Source organism: Mytilus edulis, chromosome 5, assembly GCF_963676685.1.
Source record: "Mytilus edulis chromosome 5, xbMytEdul2.2, whole genome shotgun sequence".
Taxonomy (NCBI): domain Eukaryota; kingdom Metazoa; phylum Mollusca; class Bivalvia; order Mytilida; family Mytilidae; genus Mytilus; species Mytilus edulis.
This window is the reverse complement of record NC_092348.1, coordinates 67,293,830-67,311,239: the sequence shown is the minus strand read 5'-3', so window position 1 is coordinate 67,311,239 and position 17,410 is coordinate 67,293,830. Positions and strand designations below refer to the sequence as shown.

At 33.4% G+C, this 17,410-nt stretch overlaps 1 protein-coding gene across 1 annotated transcript in view; it reads left to right on the top strand.

Moving 5' to 3' along the window:
* The first annotated feature begins 8,906 nt into the window (after positions 1-8,906).
* LOC139525204 (uncharacterized) overlaps positions 8,907-17,410 on the top strand; it is a 48,613-nt gene continuing 40,109 nt past the window's right edge. The window contains exon 1 of the mRNA XM_071320395.1: positions 8,907-9,044. Coding sequence (XP_071176496.1) covers positions 9,014-9,044 — 31 coding nt within the window. The 5' untranslated portion in view covers positions 8,907-9,013. The remainder of the gene's footprint in view (positions 9,045-17,410) is intronic.

The window sequence follows — 17,410 nt, the reverse complement described above, 5'->3', positions numbered from 1 at the left end:
TACCGTGTGATGCGTTTTCAGATTCATCACTCGACAACTTCCTGTTTACCGAACACTTGTATGATTTTACACATGATAACCAAGTTAAAAATTTTCGTCACATTTTTCTCAGGAACTACAATACAAGGATTTCTGAAATTTGGTTTCAGGATTTATATAAGTCAGCTATACCGTGTGATGCGTTTTCAGATTCATCACTCGACAACTTCCTGTTTACCGAACACTTGCATATTTTTACACTATTAATATTATCCACTTGCGGCGGGGGTATCATCAGTGAGCAGTAGCTCGCAGTTTCACTTGTTGGTAATTTTAAGGAAATTTTGCAGTTTTTGGTCATTATCTTGAATATTATTATAGATACAGATAAACTGTTAAAAGCAAAAATGTTAAGCAAAGTAAGATCTACAAATAAGTCAATTTGACCAAAATTGTCAATTGACCTCTTAAGGAGTTATTGCCCTTTAAAGACTTTTTTCACAATTTGTTCATCATGTTGACTTACTTTAAAAAATCTTCTCCTTTGAAACTGCTGTATCAATTTCAGCCAAACTTAGGCTAAATGAGTTTTAGAGTTTCAGAGTATCTAGTATAAATTTTATATTTCATTTCCTTGTATGTCAAGAAACATAGCTCCTATGGCTAAAATAGAACATAGGAGAAAATGATTTTTTTTTTGCTTTTGAAGAAAATAGGACGATTCAAAGAACATTTAAATAAATTGAAAAGCCAAAATAATCATTGATATGAGATTAAACCAAAAAAATTCAGGTGAGCGATTCAGGCTCTTGAGAGCCTCTTGTATTTACTAGCATTGGATCGATACCGTAAGTCCCGAAGGGTATCACCAACACAGTAGCCGATGCTTCGGTACTGACATGATTTTATCGTTTCTGATGAAGGTAAATCCAGAAAGGTGCCAGAACCGGCAGCAGAAAATTTATAAAGTGTTATTTTAATTTTTTTTAAAGAATTAGATACATGTATATAAATTTTCATTTCTCCTTTTACCCTATTAATTCATTACCACCACATACAGTATCCATCTTGAGTAGCTGTACTTCGGTTGTTTCATGCTATCCTCAGTATAGCTGTTCCTTTTCTATTTGAAGGCATTATCTGTTGTGTAGTTGCCTCATTGTTATGCCCCCGTCGTAACAGAGGGGGCATTAAGTTTTACCCTTGTCGGTCTGTACGTACGTACATGCGTCCAAAAATTGGTATTCATTCTCTAACTTTAGTTTACCTCAACCAAATGTTATGAAACTTATAGACAATGCTTATTACCACAAAACACAAATCAAGTTTGAATTTTGGTGGCGTCAATTTACCGTTCTAGAGTTGTGCCCCTTTACAAATGGAACAATTGCTGAATTTTTCGTTTCCGTTCTCTAACTTAAGTTTGCCTCAACCAAATGTTATGAAACTTATAAACAATGCTTATTACCACAAAACTCAGATCAAGTACAAATTTGGGTAGCGTCACTTTTACAGTTCTTGAGTTATGTCCCTTTATAACTTTATATGCAAGCGGGGGCATCATATGTGTCCCATGGACACAATCCCCATTTATTATACAAGCTTTATAAGGTTCATGTGGACGCTTTGGCTAAAATGGCTGTGTTTTCACCGCAAAATTTACTCTGAGTGTAGACAAACCTCTGCATCTGGAAAATCTTTAGGGCATAGCATATCCTAGATGATCCTAGATCTATCAAATTCAAATGCAATTTTATGTTTCAGAAAATTTAAAACTTAACTGGATTTTTCTGTCCACTTTTTCTTAGTCCTTCACAAGATGATGAAACGAACAAACACTAGAGATTAACTTGATATGGTCCACTCAGTACACAATTTAAATCTATTTTTGTCAGATATCCACTGTCCATCTATTGTCCATGATAATCAATACAGTTCACCTTGAATATAACATAAGGGGGAGTTCTCAATTTTTTCCCCTAACTTTGTTTATTTTTTATCTCGCTTCGACGAAGTGGAAAAAGCGAGACTTAGGCATAGACCTTGAATGTATTGCATAATTTACATGTTAAATTGTGTGATATGATCAGTTTAAGATGAACCACTCATGGTAAGTCAATTATTATACCCCACGCAACGAAGTTGCGGAGGGTATAATGTTTTTGACCCGTCCGTGAGTCCGTGAGTCCGTCCGTCCGTCAGTCCGTCAGTCCTGTTTCTTGTCATCGCAACTCCTCTCAAACCACACAACAGAATTTCACAAAACCTTTTCAGATAATAAGAAAACTGAAAATTTTCATTTAAAACTCATTTCCATTGGAGAGGTGTGTTCTCAACTAAAACATCTTAATATTAATAAATCCGCAGGTTTAGATGGAATAGGTCCCAAATTTTTAAAGTTAAGTGCAGAAATAATATCCCCATCATTAACTTTTTTAATAAACAAAAGTATAACTTCAAATCGTTTTCCGCAAAAATTAAAACTTGCAAGAGTAACTGCTATACATAAAGGAGGACCAAGAGATATTCCCTCAAATTATCGTCCAATTTCTATTTTGAATACCATATCTAAAATTTTCGAAAGACATGTATGTACACAGTTATATGAATTCCTTAACAATAAAAAATTGTTACATATCGCCCAGTCAGGTTTCAGACAAGGTCATTCCTGCCAAACAGCGCTAACTAAACTAATTGACGAATGGTTAAAATATTTAGATAATGGAGAAATAGTTGGTACAGTGTTTTTAGATTTCAGTAAGGCTTTTGACCTTATTAACCATGCCATACTTCTAGAAAAGTTAAAATTTTATCATATCGGAAAACATATAATAGATTGGATAAAATCATATTTGTCTGACAGACAACAAGAAGTCCAATACGCTAACATTAAATCTAATAAATCGTTTGTAAAGTATGGAGTACCTCAAGGTTCTATTTTAGGTCCGCTGTTATTTTTAATATATATAAATGATTTACCACTTCATGTTAAACAATCCAATATGGATTTATATGCTGATGATTCAACATTGCATTTTCATGATAAAAACATTGAAAAAATAAACAGCATATTGCAAAATGATTTAAATGCTATACAATCTTGGTGTAACAATAACAGTATGAAAATCAATGCACAAAAAACTAAGTGTATGAAATTGGGTTCAAAACAAAAACTTAAACAACTATCAGAATTATGTATTACCGTCAACGAAACATGTATTGAGAATGTCCATTCTTTCAAATTACTTGGAATAGACATTGATGAAAATTTAAGCTGGGAAGATCATGTTGATCGTATATGTAAAATTATCTCATCTAAAGTATCACTTTTATATAAAATTAAAGTATATTTGCCAATACACACAAGGCAACTATTTTATAATGCATATATTCTACCATATATAGACTATTGTAGTTCAGTTTGGGGAAATTTATTACAAAAAGATTCAGATAGAATCATAAAACTTCAAAAAAGAGTAGCAAGAATTATACTGGAATGCGATATTTCTATTCCATCTAATTTCATGTTTTCTTCTTTAAAATGGCTATCTTTTACCAAAAGAATAAAATACCAACAATCAATTCTAATGTATAAAATTGTAAATGGGCTAACACCTGATTACTTAGCAATACTAAATATTGATGATGTGCAACGCCACAACTTACGATCTGTCTCTAATAATGATCTTTTTGTTCCAAGACCAAATACAAATCTTTATAAAAAATCTTTTCATTATTCTGCAACCAAAGTATGGAATAATTTACCACTCGAAATAAAGAAATGTCCTAATGTGGAATTATTCAAGAAACATAGTTATAATCATTTTCTTGAAAATTATATGCAAGTCAACTAATTTGTTTTCCTCTAACAAAACTATATCAAATATTGTCATTTATTACCCTTTGTATATTTCAATGATTGAATTGTGTATATACTATTAATATATATTGTAAATTAATGTATGAATGTATGAATGTTAACTGTATGCATGTATTTTGTTTGAGGGCCTCAATGAAAATTAGACTATTTCTAATTGAGTTACCCTCTTTAAATAAAGAATTTATTATTATTATTATTATTATAGTCGATGATTCGGTACTGACATGATTTTTAACAACTTTTCTTAAATTTTCTGTTGATAAACTATCAAAGTCAACGTAGCGTAGTAAAGAGGACGTAACCGCTGTTTCGGAGTTCGTATTGTTAGGTCCCGTTTTGTCGTATTGCTCTTCAGATTAAGCTTTTATACATCCCTGCTTTTCAAAATGTTTAGGTTTTAGCATTCCTGGTGAATGTAAATCCAGAAAAAACGCTTCGGATGCACAAGACTAATAAAGAGTTATTTTCCTTAAAAACTCGGATGATAGGAACGTTCTCAAAAGCTTTTTAAAGGAGCTTATTTCTTCAGTAATATTGCAATAAATGTTGTAAACTTTTATTATTTTATTGCGAACCAAATTAAACTTTTCCACAGAGCCATCTCCTATTGGTCAATTTATTTAAAAACAAATTTCAATAGGAACTATGTCAACAATTTTGTAAAAAATCAACTATTAATGTTTGAATCACTGTTTTTATTGAACAGATTGAAAACATATTATTGATATTGAATAAATACAACATCACATGTAGTTTTGTGAGTTAAAACATGTATTTTCATCTTTTAGAAGATTTTTTTTTACTCAGGTAAATTAATCAATGAGTGATGGATTTCTCTTAGAAGAAATTTAAAGGTCCCAGTGAATAAACTACACAGAGAACAACATGGAAGGGAATATCCGCCATAATTATACATTTCTTAATTTGTAAAATGCAATTTCTTAATTTGTAACATGCAATTTCTTAATTTGTAAAATGTAATTTCATAATTTGTAACATGTATTTTCCATCCGTTACATGAATTTCTACATTTCTTGATTTGTAAAATGTAACTTCTTAGTGTGTAAATGCAATTTCTTAATTTGTTAACTATTTTCTTCGTTCGATTCATGAAGTTTTATATTTCTTAATTTGTGAAATGTAATTTCATTGTTTGAGTCACGTTTTGGGAGAATGTATCAGTGTAATTGTTACCGCTGCCGGCAAATGAGCCGTTTCTTAAGAAACACTACAAGTTACAAATCAACAAGTTACAAATCAAGAAGTTTTACAAATCAAGAATGAAATAGTTCTACAATATTCCACATGAGGCGCTGTGGATCCATGTCAACTTGTACCTTAGCCAACTCGTACTCAACCAACTCATATTCAGGCTCTTCCAACTCGTACCCAATATTATATTATTTATATGCATTAAAGTTGTTATGTTTTTTCTATATAATATAAACACATACAATTAAAATAAAGTACAACTTTATTGATTGGTAATCTGATGCAATTTGTTTTCAAATCAGAAATATCTAAAGTTAATCATTCGTCTTATACAATCAGGTCTATTTTACAGGCCCTGTATTAGACGAATCTAGGACAGAGCGTACCAACTCTTCGTAAAAAAATCATGACACGACCCCAAAAAAGGTCTTACTCTAGTGATACCCCACCTAGCAAAAGACAGCGACAGGGGTCGTCCCCTCGTTCACCGAACGCAAATGCTCCAATGATTTCTAATCTTTTTGAAGAGATAAAGCCAGCACAGGAATTCAACATAGTCCAAACGTTTTTACATTTACAGTTATTTAGATACTATAACTGATACAAACCATGATTATAAATGTAAGATCAAGGTTTCAACCCCCGGACACCCTCCCCTCTCGCCACTGACTAATGATCACTGATTAGAACATTGTATTATTATAATTATTCAACATGTATATGCAATAAATTATCGTTCAGACAATTTCATTTAATCATTTACTTCTAAAGAAGAATGATTAACTTTAGATTTTTCTGATTTGAAAACATATTGCATCAGATTATCAATCAATAAAGTTGTACTTTATTGTATTTTGTATATTATATAAAAGAACATGAAAACTTAAATGCGTACAAATAATTGATTGACTTTTGTTTTTTGATTTTTGGTGTTTAAACGCCACTTTTAAGCACCGCTTTGGGCTATTTCATGGCGGCCAGATTTTATTGGTGGAGGAAGCCGGAGTGCCCGGAGAAAACCACTGACCTTCGATAGGAAAACTGTCAATCCCAGTCAATTAAGATTGGAGGCGAGTGCACGAGCGGGGTTCGAACTCACAAGCTCAGTGTTGACTGGCTAGTGATTACAGTAGTAACTACTTAGACCACTCGGCCACCGAGGCCCGTCGTACAAATAATAAAATAGTGGGTACAAGTTGGTAAAAGTACGAATTGGTAGAAGTACGAGTTGGTAAAAGTATGTGTTGGTAGAAGTACGAGTTGGTAAATATTGGGAACGAGTTGGTTGAGTACGAGTTGGCTAATGTACGAGTTGACATGGATCCACAGTGACCTCGTGCGGAATATTGTAGAACTATTTCATTCTTGATTTATAAAACCTCTAAATTTGCACTGGCGGATCCAGAAATTTTCATAAGGGGGGGGGGGGGGAGGGGACTGACTGCCATGAGAGGGGGCCCGCTCCAGTCATGCTTCAATGTTTTCCTAAATAATCAACAAAATTTTTCCCACAAAAGCCCCACCCCCTGGATCCTCCTATGATTTGTAACTTGTTAATTTGTAACTTGTAGTTCTTCTTGAGAAGCGGAACTTCTCATTGGTTGGCAGCGGTAACAATTACACTGACACATTCTCTCAAAACTTGACTCTAACAAAGAAATTACATTTCACAAATTAAGAAATGTAGAATTTCATGTAACGAACGAAGAAAATACGTTAACAAATTAAGAAATTACATTTACACATTAAGAAGTTCCATTTCCACAAATCAAGAAATATAGAAAGCCATGTAACGAATGGAAAAAATACATGTTACAAATTAAGAAATTATATTTTACAAATCAAGAAATTGCATGTTACAAATTGAGAAATTGCATTTTACAAATTGAGAAATTGCATTTTACAAATTGAGAAATTGCATTTTACAAATTAAGAAATGTATAATTATGGCGGATATTCCCTTCCATATACTATCAGTACATATCCGTTTGACAAATATATTAAGGCCCTGGCCCCTAGGTCATGGTCCAGTGACTTTGAATCAATTAGATATTTTCAACGTTAAGTTTTTTGCTTAAGTCAGTTTGATAAGAACTTCTTGTGATAGATCTATGGTATTTTGTATAAAGTTGCATTGCTATCAGTACATATCAGTTTCCCTAGGAAATGGTCCAGTTACTTTGAATTAGTGAGCAATTTTCAATGTTAAGTCTGTACTTTGGTACTGTATTATTTAAAACATACCTTTTTAAGATTGTGCATTTATACATTTATAAATCATGAAGAATCTAACTCCCACAGGCAAAGTTGACCCTAGATAGATTTGGTTATTATTTTAAGGTCTGTTTTGGTCTTATAGGTCTTCATATGTTTTGGTTCTTATACATCCTTGGCTTTCAACATATTTGGCTTTTATCGTTTCTGATGAAGATAAATTGAGAAAGGTGCCAGAACCGGCAGCAGAAAATTTATAAAGTGTTATTTTAATTTTTTAAAGAATTAGATACATGTATATAAATTTTCATTTCTCCTTTTACCCTATTAATTCATTACCACCACATACAGTATCCACCTTCATAGTCAAAACATTCAGGGAACACTCACTACAACTGTCAGCGGATAAGTTTTGTGGCATTTTGGATGTTTTCAAGTTCATCGTAAACTTTTGTCCAAAATGGACATGTGAAGACTACCCTTTTACCCAATCAAAAAATCACACTGGACAGTTGTTTTTATTTTCTCGAATTTTCTGTTACTTCATGTTTCAGTCAACAAATAGGGCGCATTTAAAATTAATTTGGTTGGAATTGAAAGTAGAAGGACTTGCACTAATCAAACATTTACTGCTTGCTGAGGTTTCCTCCACGAGGGTATCACCAGCCAAGTAGTCAGCACTTCTTTGTTGACAGAAATTATTGATATGGTCATAATTATAAAATTACTGTTAACAAACTTTGAATTTTTCGAAATACTAATGATTTTCGATCCCCAGGAGTAGATTACCTTAACTGTATTTGGCAAAACCTTTCGGAATTTAGGGTCATCAATGCTCGTTAACTCTTTATTTTGCCTTTTAAATTTTTTTTTTTATACCAGTGTCACCAATGAGTCTAATATAGACGAAACGCGCGTCTGGCGTACATTATTTTAATCCTGGTATTTGAGATGAGTTTACTGACATGGTTCATATGACTTTTCAGGGATCCTTGACACAACATAATTTTTGTAACTTATGATTATGTGTTGCTTTTAATAAACCTTGTGGTAGAAGGCTTTCAACATTAGGAGTTAATCTTAATGAGTAAAGTAGCCGAGATATTTCAGTATTTGCACCTTTGTTGCACGTTTTGGCTATTTTCTCAGTAGTAAGCAATTATAGATCGACAGAAATTGTAATAGAAAAATATGATCAGCAATGTAAGATTGTCCAGCAAAAGGACATTTCCAGCAAGGTTTTTTATTCAGCATATTTTTATGCGAAGTGGTATGCGAAGCCTACACTCTTACTTTATAGTACGCTTATAAACAAAAGTAGACGCGGATTAACCGTCAACAACAATAACAAAAAGACACCAAGATGGTCACATACGTCCACAATAAACAGATGTTTACACAATATGTGAAGCTCAAAACTGTCTCGAATCAATCAAGTTTTAAGTGTTGAGTAGCTGTACTTGTTTTATGCTATCCCCAGTGTAGCTGTTCCTTTTACATTTGAAGACATTATCTGTTGTGTAGTTGCCTCATATTTCTCATTTTTAAACAAGCTTTATAAGGTTAATGTAGACGCTTCCGCTAAAAAGGCTGTGTCATGAAAGCTGTTACGTTTCTGATCGTTACGTTCATAGCGAAATCATAGATGTTAGATTTATTTGAATTGGTTTAACCGTCAAGTATAGATTGTTAGTCTGGCAATTTGTTCACAATTCTAACTTTGGAGAAATGATGTTACGTCTCTTCTTTTTACTGCAAGGTAAGAGTCACTGTAATTTTATGGTATAAAAGGATAATAATATAAACCTTTTTCCTCATTTTCAGTCTTCTTTTCAGATACTTGATAAATGCATTGACCGAACGTTATTTTCTGTTTTGTTAAATTTTAAAAGTTTAGAATGTTTGCCTCTGGCAAAGTTAACCTTAGATGCATATCAGATAATAGTATCCCTTTTTGTCTTATTGTTCTTTATGTGTTTATGTCTTATACATTCCTGACATTTAATTTGTTTGATTTTGATCATTCCTGATGAAGGTTTAATACAAAAAATGTTACGGACGCACGAAATTGAAAAAGTTTCATTTTATTTACTAGCATTGGATCGATACCGTAAGTCCAGAAAGGTATCACCAACACAGTAGCCGATGCTTCGGTACTGACATGATTTTATCGTTTCTGATGAAGATAAATTGAGAAAGGTGCCAGAACCGGCAGCAGAAAATTTATAAAGTGTTATTTTAATTTTTTAAAGAATTAGATACATGTATATAAATTTTCATTTCTCCTTTTACCCTATTAATTCATTACCACCACATACAGTATCCACCTTCATAGTCAAAACATTCAGGGAACATTCACTACAACTGTCAGCGGATTAGTTTTGTGGCATTTTGGATGTTTTCAAGTTCATCGTAAACTTTTGTCCAAAATGGACATGTGAAGACTACCCTTTTACCCAATCAAAAAATCACACTGGACAGTTGTTTTTATTTTCTCGAATTTTCTGTTACTTCATGTTTCAGCCAACAAATAGGGCGCATTTAAAATTAATTTGGTTGGAATCGAAAGTAGAAGGACTTGCACTAATCAAACATTTTCTACTTGCTGAGGTTTCCTCCACGAGGGTATCACCAGCCAAGTAGTCAGCACTTCTGTGTTGACAGGAATTATTGATATGGTCATAATTATAAAATAACTGTTAACAAACTTTGAATTTTTCGAAATACTAATGATTTTCGATCCCCAGGAGTAGATTACCTTAACTGTATTTGGCAAAACCTTTCGGAATTTAGGGTCATCAATGCTCGTTAACTCTTTATTTTGCCTTTTAAATTTTTTTTTTATACCAGTGTCACCAATGAGTCTAATATAGACGAAACGCGCGTCTGGCGTACATTATTTTAATCCTGGTATTTGAGATGAGTTTACTTACATGGTTCATATGACCTTTCAGGGATCCTTGATACAACATAATTTTTGTAACTTATGATTATGTGTTGCTTTTAATAAACCTTGTGGTAGAAGGCTTTCGACATTAGGAGTTAATCTTAAGAGTTAATCTTAATGAGTAAAGTAGCCGAGATATTTCAGTATTTGCACCTTTGTTGTACGTTTTGGCTATTTTCTCAGTAGTAAGCAATTATAGATCGACAGAAATTGTAATAGAAAAATATGATCAGCAATGTAAGATTGTCCAGCAAAAGGACATTTCCAGCAAGGTTTTTTATTCAGCATATTTTTATGCGAAGTGGTATGCGAAGCCTACACTCTTACTTTATAGTACGCTTATAAACAAAAATAGACGCGGATTAAACGTCAACAACAATAACAAAAATACACCAAGATGGTCACATACGTCCACAATAAACAGATGTTTACACAATATGTGAAGCTCAAAACTGTCTCGAATCAATCAAGTTTTAAGTGTTGAGTAGCTGTACTTGTTTTATGCTATCCCCAGTGTAGCTGTTCCTTTTACATTTGAAGACATTATCTGTTGTGTAGTTGCCTCATATTGCTCATTTTTAAACAAGCTGTGACGGCGTGTATAAAGCTGAGTCCACAAACGTAACGTCTTCAAATTACTTTAATCATTTACGACGTCGGCATTTCCCCCCAGAAAACGTAAGTGTAACAAAAACACTGGACACTTAGTTTATCACATAATTTTAAACATAAACGTTCAACATATTTCTTTTTTTCGAACAACAAAGCACAGCAAATGCACATTCTGGAAATCTGAAAAAATATATACTAAGAGCAGTGTAATGGAAATAATAAGCGACTATGCCGTGGACCATATTCAGAAAATAGCGTTAAAACGTCATTTCTTTAAACTGTAACATAATAGCTGGACATTTAAAAAATTCAGGTGTTCACCCTTGACTACCGAATCATACATAACTATCAGATTTTTTTAAACCCCTTGTAATGCACATTTTGAATATCAAGTCATTTCGAAATAAGAAAATAGCAAGTACATATTTTTTTTTACCGATTCTTCCATTTTCTAATATGAATCCTTCCAAATTACTACTTCTTACGCATAACGAACTACATTCCAAACACATCAACCATGGCCGTTTTTGAAAAAAAATTTGGTGAAGTTCGTGGACGTCATAGTCCGAAACCGAAAAATGCTATTGTACGAAAATGCAGGAAAATACGTTTAATTTGTACAAATTTCAGGTCAAAAAATCTATTTTATGCTTATTTAATGTTACAAGTTTCACATATATTTGCCGTTTTCTCCATGTTAGTTTCATACTTTTTAGATTTAATTTTGATAACCTTTTTAATTATGTGTATTTTAATGGCTAGCTTTAATCATTTTATCATAAAAAAACCTTCCCATTTAAAATATATGTTTAAGACGGTTGTATAAAGCTTCTTTTAAAAGCGCATTTAACAGTTGCCGTCAACTTTGTGCACGCCGTCTTAATATAAGGTTAATGTAGACGCTTCCGCTTAAAAGGCTGTGTCATGAAAGCTGTTACGTTTCTGATCGTTACACTCATAGCGAAATCATAGATGTTAGATTTATTTGAATTGGTTTAACCGTCAAGTATAGATTGTTACTCTGGTAATTTGTTCACAATTCTAACTTTGGAGAAATGATGTTACGTCTCTTCTTTTTACTTCAAGGTAAGAGTCACTGTAATTTTATGGTATAAAAGGATAATAATATAAACCTTTTTTCTCATTTTCAGTCTTCTTTTCAGATACTAGATAAATGCATTGATCGAACGTTATTTTCTGTTTTGTTAAATTTTAAAAGTTTAGAATTTTTGCCTCTGGCAAAGTTAACCTTAGATGCATATCAGATAATAGTATCCCTTTTTGTCTTATTGTTCTTTATGTGTTTATGTCTTATACATTCCTGACATTTAATTTGTTTGATTTTGATCATTCCTGATGAAGGTTTAAAACAAAAACTGCTACGGACGCACGAAATTGAAAAGTTTCATTTTATTTATTAGGCACTGGATCGATACCGTAAGTCCCAAAGGGTATCACCAACACAGTAGTCAATGCTTTGGTACTGACATGATTTTTAACAACTTTTCTTTAAATTTTCTGTTTTAAGATTAAGAAATTATGCAGAAAATATTGTTCCAAGTCCTAAGTAAAAGTTGGTCTCAGATGAATTTGGCTATTTTTAGGTCCCGTTTTGTCGTATTGCTCTTCAGATTAAGCTTTTGTACATGTGACTTGGATGGAGAGTTGTCTCATTGGCACTCATACCACATCTTCCCATATCTATTTTCATCCCTGATTTTCAAAATGTTTAGTTTTGAGCGTTCCTGGTGAACGTAAATACAGAAAAACGCTTCGGATGCACAAGACTAATACAGAGTTATTTCCCTTAAATACTCGTATGATAGGACTCTTCTCAAAAGCTTTCTAAAGGAGCTTATATATAACTTTTATTATTTTATTGCGAACCAAATGAAACTTTTCCACAGGGTTATCTCCTATTGGTCAATCTATTTAAACACAAATTTCAACAAGTAATCCTGTGTTAGGATGCTAACACAAAAGTCACTAAAACGGACCCAAATCATTTGTTCTGCGGTATCCATGATGCCAGATAACGTGTGTGTAAAGTTTCATTAAATTTGAAGAATTTTGATTGTTTTTACATTTGGGCCATTTCCATGGTAACGGCGGCCATTTTTGAAATTACAAATTCAAAAGTCCAGTCCAGATATGCTAAGCAATATTTGTTTTAAGTTCCATGGTAACAGCGGCCATTTTGGAAATTCCAATCTCAAAAGTCAAGTCTGCACAAGCGAAGCAACATTTGTTATGAGTTTCATTAAATTTGAAGCATTTTGAAGTTTTTCGTATTTTTGCTGTTTCCATGGTAACGGCGGCTATTGTAACAATTCAAAAGTCAAACGGCTGCTGCAATTTGTTCGCTCCTTAATAATATACCATAATATAACATTAAATGTCTCTAGAATAAATTTAACATTGATGTTCTGGAAAGTTCAATGAAAATTCAACGCCCTAAAATTATGCCAAGGAGACCCCCTACTGAAATAAAAAAAAGTTCCATGTTGAGTCAGACATGTGTATCTTAATATTCATAGAAGTAATCATAATTCCATCTACTCTACAAACAGTAGCAAATTTAAGAAATGAAAAACAAATTTGACCCTACCCATCTTTGAGCCCCCTAATTATGCCAAGATGACACCCTGGTATCATGAACATTGGGTTCTGCAACATCCATGATGCAAACCTATACCCAGAAAAAATATTAAGTTTCCATCCTCTACTACTTCCAAGAAAATGTTAGGACAGTTTAAGTAGTGAGAAAAAGAAAAATAACGAATTGCCATTGCAAGCAATAGCGGATGTCACCCTTCCCCCATTGTCACTAAGTGGCAGCCATTTGAAAAAATATTGACAATGAATGCAGATATATGCATTGGTATATCTCTTTCTGTAAATTTTGAGTACATTCAGAGCATTTAAAACTTTCTGGTGTTTCCATGGTAACAGCAGCTGTTTTGAAAATTTCAAAGTCAAAAGTCTTAACTGTACTTGCCAGTCAACAATAATATTGAGTTTCATCAATTTTAGAGCATTTGAAATTTTTGATATTTTTGATCAGTTTCCATGGCAACATTGTAGAACTGAGGATTCCCAAAATCATCCAAAACATGTATATAGAGGACAGCTACAATGTGTTAAAAGTTGATGATCCATTGTTCAGGCATGCTCAAATTATTAACTTAAAACAAAAATCTCATTTTTTCACACTTTTACTGTTTCCATGGTAACAGTGGCCATCTTGGAAGTGCCAATTCTGGCAGTGGTGGTTGACATTATTGTATAGTTCCATTACAATTGGTCCATACGATTCCGAGAAATAGTATGGACAAAATGTGTGGAATGGCCATCTTGGAAGTGCAAATTCTCACTGCACTTCTGGCAGTGGTGGTTAACATTATTGTATAGTTCCATTACAATTGGTCCATATGATTCCGAGAAATAGTATGGACAAAATGTGTGGAATAATAATAATAAAAATAAAAAAAAAAGAATCGTACAATAACAATATGTGACCCGACCTCCGTCAGGGTGACATAAAAAGAATCGAACAATAACAATATGTCACCCGACGTCCGTCAGGGTGACATAATAATAATAGGGAAAAAGAAACAGAGGAAAAGCAATATGTCACCCGACATTGTCGATCGGGTGACATAATAACAAAGAAACATAAGAAAAGCAATATGTCACCCGACATTGTCGATCGGGTGACATAACTAGATTTGTAATTGCTAGCAATAACGGATGGCACCCTCGTTCCCCAATTGCCAGGATAACGGCAGCCATTTTGAAATTACCAAAGTCAAAGAGCGTATCTACACATCAAATTACAATTTTTGTAAAGTTCATTAAGTTTGGAGCATTTTGAAATTTTTGACATTTTTGCTGTTTCCATGGTTACGGCGGCCATTTTGCAATTTCCAACTTCAAAACGCAACTCTGCCTATACCAGTTTCATCCAGTTCGCACCAATTTTTTTTTTTTTTAAATTTGGACCTTTTTGCATTGTTTCCATGGTAACAACAGCCATTTTGGAAATTTCAACTCCAAATGTCACATCTGCCAGTGTTGCTCATTATAACTGTGAAGTTTCATAAAGTTTGGAGCATTTTTATATTTTGGAAATTTTTGGTGTAGTTTCCATGGCAACATAGTAGTTCCAATGATTGCCAAAATCATCCAGCACCTGTATATAGTGGGCACCTACATTGTATTAGGATATAAGATACTGAGTTAAAGCATATCCAAACAGTTCACCAAAAATCAAAACTGGATTTTTTTTCATTTGTTCCGTTTCCATGGTAACGACAGCCATCATGAAAGTGTCAACTCCAAAAATCAAATCTTCACATGGTGGTTACCATTATGGTAATGTTCAATCTTCTTGGGTCCATTAACATTAAAGTTCCAGACTGGACAAAAAAGTGTGGAAGAAAAATGAAAACTAGATTTGTAATTGCTAGCAATAACGGATGGCACGCTCGTCCCCCAATTGCCAGGATAACGGCAACCATTTTGATATTTCCAAAGTAAAAGAGCGTATCTACACAGGCACATTACCATTTTTGTAAAGTTTCATTAAGTTTGGACATTTTGAAATTTTTGACTTTTTTGCTGTTTCCATGGTTACGGGGGTCATTTTGAAAATTTCAACTTCAAAATGCAACTCTGCCAATACAAGTTACCATTTCGGTAAAGTTTCATTTAGTTTGCAGCAATTTTTTTTTTTTGAAGTTTTTGACCTTTTCGCATTGTTTCCATGGTAACTACAGACATTTTGGAAATTTCAACTCCAAATGCCACATCTTCCAAGGTTGCTCATCATTACTATGAAGTTTCAATGATTGCCAAAATCACCCAACACCTGTATATAGTGGGCACCTACATTGTATTAAAATAATATGAGGCAGGCATAACCTGTAAATGGGGACGAAGTCTGTATGAATTATTTTTTTGTAACTTAAATATTTGTTAAAAAAAAAGAAACGGAAATACCGTAACGTTTCCGATTTTGGTTCTGTTGTTACAATCTCCCATACAGACAGAGTTATCGTCCTTTCCTCCTCAATTGAGGAGGAAAGGAATCTCCCATACAGACAGAGTTATCGTCCTTTCCTCCTCAATTGAGGAGGAAAGGACGATAACTCTGTCTGTATGGGAGATTGCTGTTGTTAGGGATTTTAGTTGTGACGTTATTTAAATTATGACGTCATATGCAATGTAAACAAAGAAACGCTATCATCAGGTAACGTTTTTTCATATCGAGGAATTATTAAAAATGAAATTGGTATTGCGCGTTCCTTCCTATTTTATACTAGACTGATAAATATATATTTTACTCAAAGTTTCATACAAACGAGACCGGAAAAAGGAAGTACATTGTACATTTCTGCGCAGGTCCGGGATTTCAAAACATGACATAAAAAAAATTGAACGATTTTGAGTTCATTAGTACAATGAAAAATTCGGGAAATTTTCCCAAATTTTTTTTTTTTATTGAATTTTCTACTGTTATTGGGGACTTCGTCCCCATATAATGATTCTGAGTTAAAGCATATCCAATCAGTTCACAAAACAAAAAACTGGATTTTTTCACATTTGTTCCGTTTCTATGGTAACGGCAGCCATCTTAAACCATTCCATGCTTCGTGCACAACTTGACATGGGGTCCTCACTATAGTAGAGTTCCATCAACATTGGTCCATTGGATTTCGAGAAATCACCTGGACAAAATGTGTTGCAAGAAAAATAATAATTAGAAGAAAAAAAAAAGAAACGTAGAATAACAATGCGTCACCCCAACTCGTTGAGGGTACCATAATAACTAGATTTGCCATTGCAAGCAATACCGGAGGATGTCACCCCGTTTTGGACATTGTCATAGTAGCAGCAACCAGTTTGAATGTACCAAAGTCACAGGGCACGTCTAGTATATTGTATACATGCCTTTGACCAACCCTATTTTCTCTTCTCGTACAATAAGATTGATGTCTATATATAGTTGGGGAACTCTTTAAAATCTTAAATTAGACACACGCGCGAGGAAGAAAGGTGGTGTCACGTGAAACTGAAGTATATTATCGTGGACTTTATATTCTTTTAAAGGGGACCTTGGACAGACAAGCGGCATACTAACTGTTCATTTTATTCTCCAATATCTCGCGTATCACACGATACATGTATTTTATCTTGTACAATTTAATTACACGCTTATCGATTATCTTTTAGCTCAGGTGTATATTGTAGCAGGTGTTCGATTAACGGATGTGTTCTTTAGTGCAAGTGCAGAAATTCACTTATGTGTACTCTTCGTGTTTCTCTCTCTCTCTCTCAGTGGCGATTTTCTCTTCAAGACACGATTTATGTATAGAATTGAAGCACGTTAAATTATATATTAGTTTTCTTCTAGCATTTTCTAGAAGATGTTTTGCAGTACAGATTTGTATTTAATATTGCACTTTTAGCCTTATTTCCATGGTTACAGCAGCAGTCTAAAAAATTCCAACGGCAATGAATTCTACAGTTCATACTCTTGTTACGCGGGGATAGGTTTGGGGTCG